Below are 10,908 nucleotides of genomic sequence, written 5' to 3'. Positions count from 1 at the left end.
CTGGACTTATTGCCTGCTCCGTAATTTGCGAGGCATTTTAAGACTGAACATATGCTCCTGCATAGCTTCGTCTAGTCTGTTTTTGAATATGTTCATACTCGGAGCGTCAACGATGCTATCAGGGAGGCTGTTGTATAGTATAGTATATATACTACAGAGTATCAGAATTGATACTAAGTAGTATCAATTCTGCCGTCAATAAATGAACGAACTTTTGTTTTCGCTTTTGTTGCGGCAGATAATCCAAAAACATAACTCAGTACTCACTGTAGTGAGTGACAGAGAGCACATTTTCTCGTCGACGAAAACTTGAGGTCACGGACGGACGGACAGACGGACGGACAGACAGACGGACATGGCGAGCACAATAGTGCATTTCTTCCATAAATGAGAAAATGCGCTAAAAACAACATGTAAAACTCGGCCCTTCTAAATAAGCCGAGGATAATTACACTTTACCTCGCCTGTTGACAATGACATTAAATACTCACGTTCGATACACTGCCATCACGATGTCCTGAACACCGAATGCGTTGAGAATGGCTCGGGCGCTCATGCCTGTAGCAGCTTTGAGATGCACGAACGACAGGGTACAAAGAATTTTCGCACGACACCGAATTTCATAATAAATAATAAATGATTTTTGTCAATTCATCAGCAAGAGAGGGTAAAAAGAGTATGCATTTTAATACAGTTCGATTTTTGTAATTAGTTTTCACCAACACCGAAGAATCATCAATTTAAAAGTAAGTAGAAATCCAAAAGTAAACGTTTGAGCTAATTTTTTGGCGCTTCAGGAGTCCGAATTATTTGGGTGAAGAATAAAAATCTATTCCAGAAAAATCTACTAATAGGACAGTCTTTTCTTGATAGAATGTTGTCTTGACTCATCGATCCATCGCTCCTCATCAGTTCATCTATTTCACATTAAAGTTTTTCATAAAGCATCACAGCGCCTTAGTGTTAATCAATCTTAGGCAGTTATAGTTCGACCTTATGTTCATGTATCGACCTTAAGTTTAATTTGTGTTTCCTTCTCACCGTTACTTCAGCATGGCCAAACATCCAGCGATTTCTCTACGCAAACTTATTGCTTGTTATTGGAAATGCACTTCTCTGATTTGTTTAAATAAATACCAGTCATCAACAGCATCTCCTTGCGTTCAGATGAGCTCAATAACGCTACATGAATCGATCAACAACAAAAACAAACTCAATAACGATGCAACAATATATCAACAAGACAACAACAAAACAACAACGCTACGAAAATATACGCTAAAACATTTTTTCATTTTATTCAACTACTAGTGCATAATGAAAAATAAATGACTTCCAGTTACATCATCGTGACAGTCCTAGAGCCTTTTTCCGTAATACATGCGGCGTAACGATTATTTTCATATTTATATATCATGAAGGTTTTTAAATATGATACCTGACAAGGGCACTCCTTGAAAGAAAAAAATGTAAACATGGAAGGGGAGCAAAATTGTCACATGTTCACCAATATTCGCTACACTTTTTTCCGTACGGACAGACCACTAAATTGTCCGGCTTCACGATTGAAAAACATTGACACGTCGGACTCGGAGAGAGTCAGCTGCGTTCATCGAGTGAGCATCTCTAGTCAGACTAGTGTGCTTAATTGCGTAAAGCTAACCGGCAAATAATCATTTATAAATTACGTTTAACTTTATCTTGGACTAGACTTCTATATATACCTCGACTCCTCGAGTATATTTAGCGATGGTTCCGTCCATAACGATCCATTCAGAGTCAAGAACCCAGCAGACTAGCCCCTTCCCCCTCCTCTTCTCTCTGTCAGACTGTTCGTGAGTCGTGTCCCTTATTGCCCTGTTTCCAGGGGTAATTTGGGAGGCTTTTATATTGCGTCTGGCACCTAACAAATAGCAAATGGAATTTTTTTGGAGATACCAATTACCATATGATACCTAGGTAGCCCTTGCTGCCTCGCAATTCGCAAAGACTTCAAAATGAGCCCAAATTTGTTTATGAAATGAAATCTTTCATGGTAAAAGGTTATTATTAAGAATGATGGTATTATTCTTTATAAATAACTAACCTTATTATCCCATTTGATGGTAGGGTAAATGCGGTAGTATATTCCGACATTAAGGACGCATCGAGAAATGAAAAACTATAAAAAAAACGTATGCGTTACGTAAGTTCTGTTGCCTTCACATGACTCTCAAAACACTTCACTACGCGTCAGCAACGATGAAACATCACAAAATGTTGCCATATTTATTAAAAAGCCTTTAGAATGGAAACCTACCAAATCCCTATATTCCGTCACTTTGTGTGGCAATATTCGACACGTGGTGAGTCGTATTGCGTCAGCGCTTCAAATTTAACTGATACGTATTGCCGACATCCACGTGTTCTAATTCCGTTTGCTCCACACTCAGGATGATGTATGTTTTCGGTGAATTTTCCCGCGTATTTTCACTTTTTTTAATCTATTGCTGTGCACAGTTCGCGCAATGTAATGAAAATTGATTCACTTGGCGCACGTGTTTAAATCCAACATCTCAACTTAATCATCTATTAATTTATTTACGACTTGAAATCAGCGAATACAAGTATACTTAAAGGATTCCTAATATATTCACAGACGTATTTAAAAGTCTCAAACCATAATATTCTTCCTATAAAAACAGTTATTCACTATTTGGTAGAGCCCAAGGTGCAGATGGTGGATGCAGCGTCGCCAATATATGGGTTTTTAAGCCCAAAGCGTCGCCAACCATTTTCAAGATTTGTTGCTAGGTAGTTTTTAATGAAAAGCCATTTACGCTGAGTAATGAAAAACTATTTACAAGCCACAAACTTATTTACAAGGTTGCATGCACATGTTATCCCGAATAACTAATTTTACCCTAATAACAGTCCAATTGTACAGCAAGTGTCAACTGAACATGTGATAATGCAGTCTGACCGCTCAAATGTGACCACAACTATGCAATTGTAAACTTGTTTACATTTTTTTGGCGGGAACTCATTGCAAGTGATTTCTGGACAAGCTTCACTGTATCCTGATCCATCCATCTTACCGGAAACCTTACTTTTTTCTAAATAGTTGGTGGAAGACTGATAAATATATTAAATGCAAGAATTTCATTCTAAATGTGTCGGCAAGATCTTCTGAAGGCGTAAATTTTGCTACAGAAGCATCGCCAAAGATCTTGCAATATTCATCCACTCTCTGCACAGTGGGGTAGAGCCATGTCAACTGTCAAATTTGATTATTTTTCGATGATCTCACCACGTGGCATGCATTGTCTCTCTTTGGATCTCAATATTTTCCCACTAGATGGCCAATACCTAGTGTTTTGGCAGTATTTTGACTCGCAAATGCATGACGTCACCATTTCAACCATCAACAAACGCATGGAACTAAAACAAAGCTTAATATAAAGGAAAAACTGGAGAGGTGACGGAATTACCTACGATGTCGGAATATACCGCATTTACCCTATCTTATCTGGAGTATTGGGCAGAATTTTACAAAAATTGCAAGCAAAAATAGGACCTATGCCATTAACTTAATTTTTACTGAACAAATCAGGCAAAAGCTATATGAAACTGAAGCGATAAAATCGTCTACAGGCTCAAGCATGGTCATTTAAGTTTCATTCACAGGTTACTACTTGCTTCTAAAGTTCTAGTTCTACCCAACTTTTCATTTTGGGCAAGTATCCACAATATTTACTGGTCTACTTTATAATAGGGCTTACTTACTGGCTTACTAAAGAGTAAAGAAGTTAGAAGGTCAACAAAAAGTGTCTGATTTTCAGGCTAGAATTTTCAGTCTGTGCCCAACTATGCAGCATGCTCTGGCATCTAGATAGGAAATTTCATACTAAATACTAGATTACTAGAATTTTGTGGCTCAAAACAGGCCATGGGCCTATTTATTCAGTGCCAACAATTCTATTCTATTCTAAAACTAACATATTTTTCTCTTAACTTTAGAAACTCGTGACTCTATTACATGCACTTTGGTTATAAATTTTATAGAAACAATTTATCTAGGCATCTAGCTGCTAAGCACTAAGCAGTATATGGCACTAGGAAAATTGACACTGATTCCAAACAAAAATCAAACCAATGAACACATGATCATTTAAGTGTGCAGAATTTTTCTGTAGAAAATGGTACTATAATTAGTTTTGTACTACCAAATTTCTGGGTGGGAAGCCATGACTGTTGCCAATTTAAAATACTAGACAGGATTTTCCAGAAATGGTGAGTAGAAACAATCATTTCACAAGTATTTTTAATGATAACAGTGAATAATTTGTTATTTTTCGTAATTTATATGGAATAGATTATGGAAGAGCCACAGGAACAGGTAAAAATGTCCACAAACACATTCATTTTCATCCCATTCATGGGTGGATTCTTCCCAATTTCCATTAGTAAACATTTGATACATTTTCTAACCATGTTCCCTTGGTCTTTTTACAATACTTCTCTTTAACTTCACTTCTTGTCTGTTTGTTTGTCTGTCTGCTACACATCTTATAATCAATATTTAACACACTTCTACCTGTCCAATTGATCTAAAATTTGGCACACTTGCGTAAAGTTGAAGACAATGCATGAATCAATTAACAGAATATATAATTTTAAAATAAAAAAATTTTTGTTGCATGAAAAATTGAAAAAATAGTTTTTTCTTCTACAAATCTTATCAATATTCAGCACACTTCTACCTGTCCAATCAATCTGAAATTTTGCACACTTGTGCTAAGTTAAAGACAAGGCATGAATCAATTGACAGAATAAATAATTTTAAAAATTTATTTTCTTTTTCATATATTAATATTAAAAAAATTAAAAATTAATTTTTATTAATATATGGAAATAAAATTAGAAATTCATTGTAGATGTGTAACATAGGAGACTCTGTATTCTTTAGTAGTGTTGTCTTTAAAAAGTAATTTTTAAATGCATATCATTATTTCCATGAAGATGACTACCTAAAAAATGTGAAATTAATTTTTTAAACACAAAATTTGTTCAGCATTCAAAATAGGTTTATATTTTAGCTTAATATTTATTTATTAAATAAGTTTTAATTCATGATGCACTTCTAAATATGTTGCTGCAATGAACTTGAAAATTTTGCAGCTTGGTGTATTTAGAAACAAAAATTATCTCTCAAAAATTTAGGAATCAATGGTGTCTTGTCTTTTGCATCATAGCCAAACAGGAAATTGACAAGAAGCTTCCTGTGAATAAAACAAAAATGGCCATGTAAGTGGTCAGTGCAACATTTTTGCCCACAATTAGCCAAACTCACCCATGAAAGTCTTTTTCACCCACTATTTAAAGAAAATTCTGCCAGATATTTGAGATTGGCATCATAGTCATGGTCATTTCCATCAGTGCTTATTTAGTAATGGAGCTACAAATAACTCAGCTGAGATGAAATAATATTTATACTATTCAGGAAACAATTGCCCAAAGATTAAAGTAAAATAATTTTTTTCTATTTTAAGGACCAATTTTCACTTGTAGACTAATTTTTTGGGCTTGGCAATTGAGTTTGTTATTTAAAAAATTTACTCACTGCTCATAAAATGAATTAGAAATTTAACATTTTTCCATTGCTGCTAATTAATTACGTATCTAACAGCCTATTGAATTAAATTAGAATGTTGATAGTCAAGGTTAAGCCATAAAATATCTATGGTTTTAAGGTTGATTTAATAATCCAGACCTTGCTTTTCAGATTGCTTTTAAGAAAATTTCAGAGCTTCAAACATGTTGGTCTTCCAGGACGCTGTTGCTTCTCTTGCCTCAAGTTTAACAATTCTCCTATTTTTGAGTGGATCATTTATTTGCCTTCAAATTATCAGACTGGGGCACACAGGTTCACACTCCAGCTTTCCCTTCATCACTGGTATCTTCAACTCAGTGTGAGTTGTTGCTATTTGCTATCATATGAGCATTAAAATTTATGTATGAATTTCTTAGTAAAGAAAATTCCCCCATTATTTTATTACTGCATATCTCAATTATTGTCTTTTAGTACATTTTCTTTGTTTAGTTGCTCTTTGATATAATCAGTTGATGAGCATAATAACTTATGTATGAATTTCTTAGTAAAGAAAATTCCCTCATTATTTTATTACTGCATGTCTCAATTATTGTCTTTTTCTTTGTTTAGTTGCTCTTTGATATAATCAGTTGAGAGCTCAATTGTGTAGGTATATATCAGGTTTGAGGATTCCTCTGGTATGTCCCACAAATCAAAATTCTATGATCTAAAACTACCAAATAAATTTTGTACATGGCTGTAAAACATGTGTTGCTTGCAACTGACAATATATATACATTTTTATATCATTTTCTTAAGGTTTACAATTGATCATTCTCAAATTAAATTTGTGAAATGAAATTATTGACAGCTTGGGATATTTCCCTATGCATTGCTTTATTTTATGTACAAGGTATTCACAAATATTTCATATTATTATGTTATAATCAAGCACTCAGAGCTAAGTTTCCTGTCAGTTTCATGTTAGAATGCTTCTGGAGATTTTGTTTACCTTCTTGATTACAGAACCTGGCTCGTCTATGGTTCTTTACTGGGTGATAGTTCTATAATTATCACCAACTCAGTTGGCCTTGTAACACAAGTAAGTGACTCTAATTTTAGCACAACTCATCCAGAACAGGTTTCTTTGCTGACTTCTGGATTGTTTGTATATTTTTTGTTAGACTGTGTTTTTACTTCACTCTAATATTGGTAATTTTATAATAAGACTGCTTGTATTTTTGCAAATGTGCATCTGGAGTTGACAAACAGCTAAACATTCCTTCCAGTTCAACCTAATAAAGAAGCTCTTATTCACAAGGCATAAGATGTTTCTTGTTGTTAGTATTAGTAAAAAATACAACAGAATTTTGATATATAGCAAAAAAATACAAAAAAATTTAAATTTAGCAAAAAATAAAAAAAAAATTATATATACAGTAGCAAAAAAAATATAAAAAATGTATTTTTAAATGAAATATGTTCATGCACCCTGTAAACTTACTACTATTTGTTTGGATACAGTGAGTTCTCATGTTTCAGGTGTTGTATTTGATGGTGTTCCTGCTCTACTGCGTTGCGGTGCCTGTAAGAACTGCTGTTAAGAGACAGATGCTTGCTCTGGTCGTCATTCTCGGCAGCATCTTATACTATGCAACTTACTCTGGTAAGAGGGTAAACAAAATGTGATCATCAAACTCTTTTTGGCCTCAGATTCTTCAGTCCTAACATGTTGCCAGTCCTTTTGATCTAAATTAGATATTTCACATATCCATAGACATAGAGTTTACCCTTTATATATATTGAGAGTAACTCTTACTGCCAGGCATTAGGAAACAAATATCATTGACGACCATAAATATGTTGAAAGACAACTGGTTAAAACATCTAGTTATTGTAGATAACTAATAATTAAATGATCCAAACTTCTAGCTTAACATTTTTGTTCATCCCTGCCAATTTTTCATGCCTTAAATTCCTCCCCAGCCAACGATCGCTTGGTCGTTACGTCACACGTGGGGCTGCTGAGCTGCATAGCCTCAATCCTGTTCTGTGCCTCACCCCTGGCGTCAGTGTTTGAGGTCATCAGGGTGAAGTCGACCTCCATCATGCCCTTCCCACTCATCCTGCTCATGTTCCTGTCGACATCAGCCTGGACTATCTATGGCAGACTTATTGATGCCGTTTTTGTTGTCATCCCAAATTTCCTGTGCGCTCTCATCTCCGGCCTGCAGTTGCTGCTGTTCCTTGTGTACTCGCCAGACACTCCTGAGAGCATTCTTAAAGGTATTGTATTTCTTTACTAGAATTACAAATGCTTAGTTTTTTCTGTTGATGTTCCAATGACTATAAGGGATTTTTGATTGTCTTTTTTTCAGTTTGAAAGCTGTGTCGCGTTTTGAGCCGATTTTTCTCAAATAGGTACGGTATATATATGCTAATAAAAATACCATATATACCATTGGTTTGTGTCAACGCATTTTTTATTCTACTCTCATGCATTAAATTTAAGTATTAATCATTGGTGAATTGTAAACTAATTATTTGGCTGCAAATATTTTCAAATATTGTTTGAAGATTATGCGATTTTTTCTTTCAGAGGAAGAAAGTTCTATTGATTCTATGTCTTATAATTCAAACATTGTCATGAACATATGAACGCTGCCATCATGGCGCGATATACTTTTTCTTCAGTGCTGCAATACCTACGTTCAATTTTTTCAATAATGTTCAGCATTTATGGCCCGGCAATGGTCTGCCGGGCCATAAACTTGATGAGAACAACATTTTGCTGGGTCTTGATGAGAACAAAGTGTCGATTTTGTGCTCCTTGCACTTGTGTCACTTGTAACTGTTCCACATTTATTCGCGGTAAACTACGTATATAAAGGCTTCCTCAGTTATTATGATTTTCGCTGTATTCAACATGTATTCATGACAGGCTTGGAAGCGTGAATTGAATAAAAATTTACTGGCTTTCCTATCATATCAAGGTTTGGCTGTATCTTTTCATTGTAGTCTTTCTTCTTATTATTTCCATCATTTGTGGATTCATTACATTTTTATGCCCTAGAGCTTGCCCTCACATCAATAGTAATGTATTATTTATATCTTGGATATCATGGCAAGAGGGAGAATAGTCCATCGTGTATCGCCCTGTGTCTCACCCAGATACATGGCGTGTCTACTTTGCTATGTCATTAATTTGCCATGTGATTGACAGACTCTACGCAGTTGATATGACTAGAGCACTGCCACCACATCTAGCTAGAACTTGGCCGTCGCTTAGCTCAATGGACAACAGGGAGCAACAAACAGCAAACAACAGCAAAAACTGTCTGCAAACTCTCAATGAAGAATCCACTGGGTTTTCTCGTCTGGGCCAAGCTCATCTGTATCCACTTCGCCTGGGATCTTCTCATCCATGCGCTGCTCGTCCATCTTGCCAAAGGCACTACCAAGCATTTCTGTTTGCTGATTTTTACATCCAAATGCTGTTTACCTTGCGGCCAATTTTACATCCAAAAATATGTTTATTCAATTATCGGTTTCCTGTAAAAGGTTCACTTCTTACCAATCTCACTCGAAAGTTGTGTTTTCGCTATAGATATCACTCAGCTTTTAAATCTTATGTTAAATGCTGCTTAGGTTTGTCTGCGCGTACATTACTAGTCGTAAACGTTGCATCTGAAGGCCTGGTGAGTCATGTCACTGCCAGTAGACAAAAAGATATGTGTCATATTCTTAGTATCCTTAGTATTTGTTTGGGACATAGCAGTCCCAGGCCACGATGGATCGCCGCCTCTTATTATTACACGGCTTACAAAATTAGTTGCTGCAATAATCGTCGATTCCATTTAGTTGCTTAATGCTTCTAAATAATTATCATTAAAAGTATGTATTATCTGTTCTTCAGACTCCTTTCATTTGTTATATCTTCACTTGACGGACGGCGCAGGTGCAATTCTAGCTTTGCCTTGACTATTTATTCCATTCAATTTGCAATGTTGATGCTAATTGCCCGGCCAATTGCAAGTTTATTGACACCTTCTTGTTGTGTTATTTGGCATTCTTTGTGACCGAGTTTTTCATCTATCAATAATTTAAATTGTTTCAGCACCGTGTGATAGTGTTTTCACTTGTTTGCCCACACTTCGTATATCATGAAAATTCTCGCTTCAATTTGCGAACCCAAAGAGCATTTATAATTTAGTTGAGCTAGTTATTTTGTATTCAAAGAACAGCATTGCTGCTCTGATTAATTTATTGTCCTTGCTCTGTCCAATTTGCTCTTGACTCTTAACAGACATGCCATTCATTTCTACGAGCCTCTGCGTGACCAGATAATAATGTCTTCCATGAAATTGTTATTCAACTTGATACTTTATTCGTTGTTGTTACTCTAATCACTCAAAATGAAACGTTAGGTTTCCTCCTTGTGCAGACGTTGACGTTGACTTTTAATTTCATTTGATACGACCAGATACGAGAATCTCGGTTGTTGTCAGTCGTAAGCGTAGGTAATTTGTGCACAAGGAGTTGCAAAAAAAATTGTAAATGATACCGTTTATTTGCTAGCTCTGTGTACGGTATATCATTCGTGGAGGATCTGTGCAAATCAATTCCTTATTTGTGTCTAAATTATGTACGTTTAGGCCAATGAAGTTAATTGTATTGAAGAGTGACTCGTTTGGTGTTGATGCCTGTGCCCTCAGGCCTGTTGATGCCTGTGCCCTCAGGCCTGTTGATGCCTGTGCCCTCACGCCTGTTGATGCCTGTGCCCTCATGCCTGTTGACGTTGCCAACTCCATTAGACGCTTTCTGCACATTAACGTTACTGGAGTTAGCGATGCGAACTGAAACACAAAACACGGTTCCCATTTTACCTCTGCGTTGAAGGAGCATTGCAGTCCTTATGACAATAATTAGCATAACTCATATTGAGTTCTAGTCCAGGTATCCCAATGCATATTAATGTCTATATGCATCTTCTATGCGGTATGCATCAACTTGCCTTAGTGTTAAATCTGGCTGTTTATTGGGCATTCCAACGCTTAGCAATATCATGGTTGTGCGATATTAAGAGTACTTATACATAAATTTTTCAGTAGACGTTTTGGATGACCTAATGTTCACTTTTTCATCGAAATGTTGTTTCTGGAGTGTATTGTTTAATTATTAGTTAGTTATTTACGGATGCATGTTTTTTTTTATTTTGTTTAAATGATTTGCACCTTATTTTAAAATCAATTTATTTTCGAATCCTGGTTACTTGTTAAGAGCACTAATGAGCAATGGCCACGAAGCCTTCGTGGTAGCCATGCCAGAGAAACACT

General features: G+C 35.7%; 1 protein-coding gene across 1 annotated transcript; it reads left to right on the top strand.

Moving 5' to 3' along the window:
• The first annotated feature begins 5,763 nt into the window (after window positions 1-5,763).
• On the top strand, window positions 5,764-10,668 carry LOC108675766 (sugar transporter SWEET1). Its single transcript, XM_018163794.2, has 5 exons — window positions 5,764-5,951; window positions 6,599-6,674; window positions 7,115-7,238; window positions 7,559-7,858; window positions 8,796-10,668. Exons 1-5 carry the CDS (start codon window positions 5,797-5,799, stop codon window positions 8,813-8,815), a joined length of 675 nt encoding a protein of 224 aa, XP_018019283.1. The 5' UTR covers window positions 5,764-5,796; the 3' UTR covers window positions 8,816-10,668.
• The last annotated feature ends 240 nt before the right edge of the window (window positions 10,669-10,908 follow it).

Source organism: Hyalella azteca, unplaced genomic scaffold, assembly GCF_000764305.2.
Source record: "Hyalella azteca isolate HAZT.00-mixed unplaced genomic scaffold, Hazt_2.0.2 contig9703, whole genome shotgun sequence".
In the NCBI taxonomy this organism is placed as follows: Eukaryota; Metazoa; Arthropoda; class Malacostraca; order Amphipoda; family Hyalellidae; genus Hyalella; species Hyalella azteca.
Note: the sequence above shows the minus strand (reverse complement) of the source record. Positions and strands in the feature narration are given on the sequence as shown.

Excerpts from the sequence above, each read along its gene's own strand:
- LOC108675766 (XM_018163794.2), top strand. The coding sequence starts at position 5,797 with ATGTTGGTCTTCCAGGACGCTGTTGCTTCTCTTGCCTCAAGTTTAACA. Across the intron at positions 5,952-6,598 it reads ACTGGTATCTTCAACTCAGT|AACCTGGCTCGTCTATGGTT; the intron begins GTGAGTTGTTGC and ends TCTTGATTACAG. Across the intron at positions 7,239-7,558 it reads ATACTATGCAACTTACTCTG|CCAACGATCGCTTGGTCGTT; the intron begins GTAAGAGGGTAA and ends ATTCCTCCCCAG.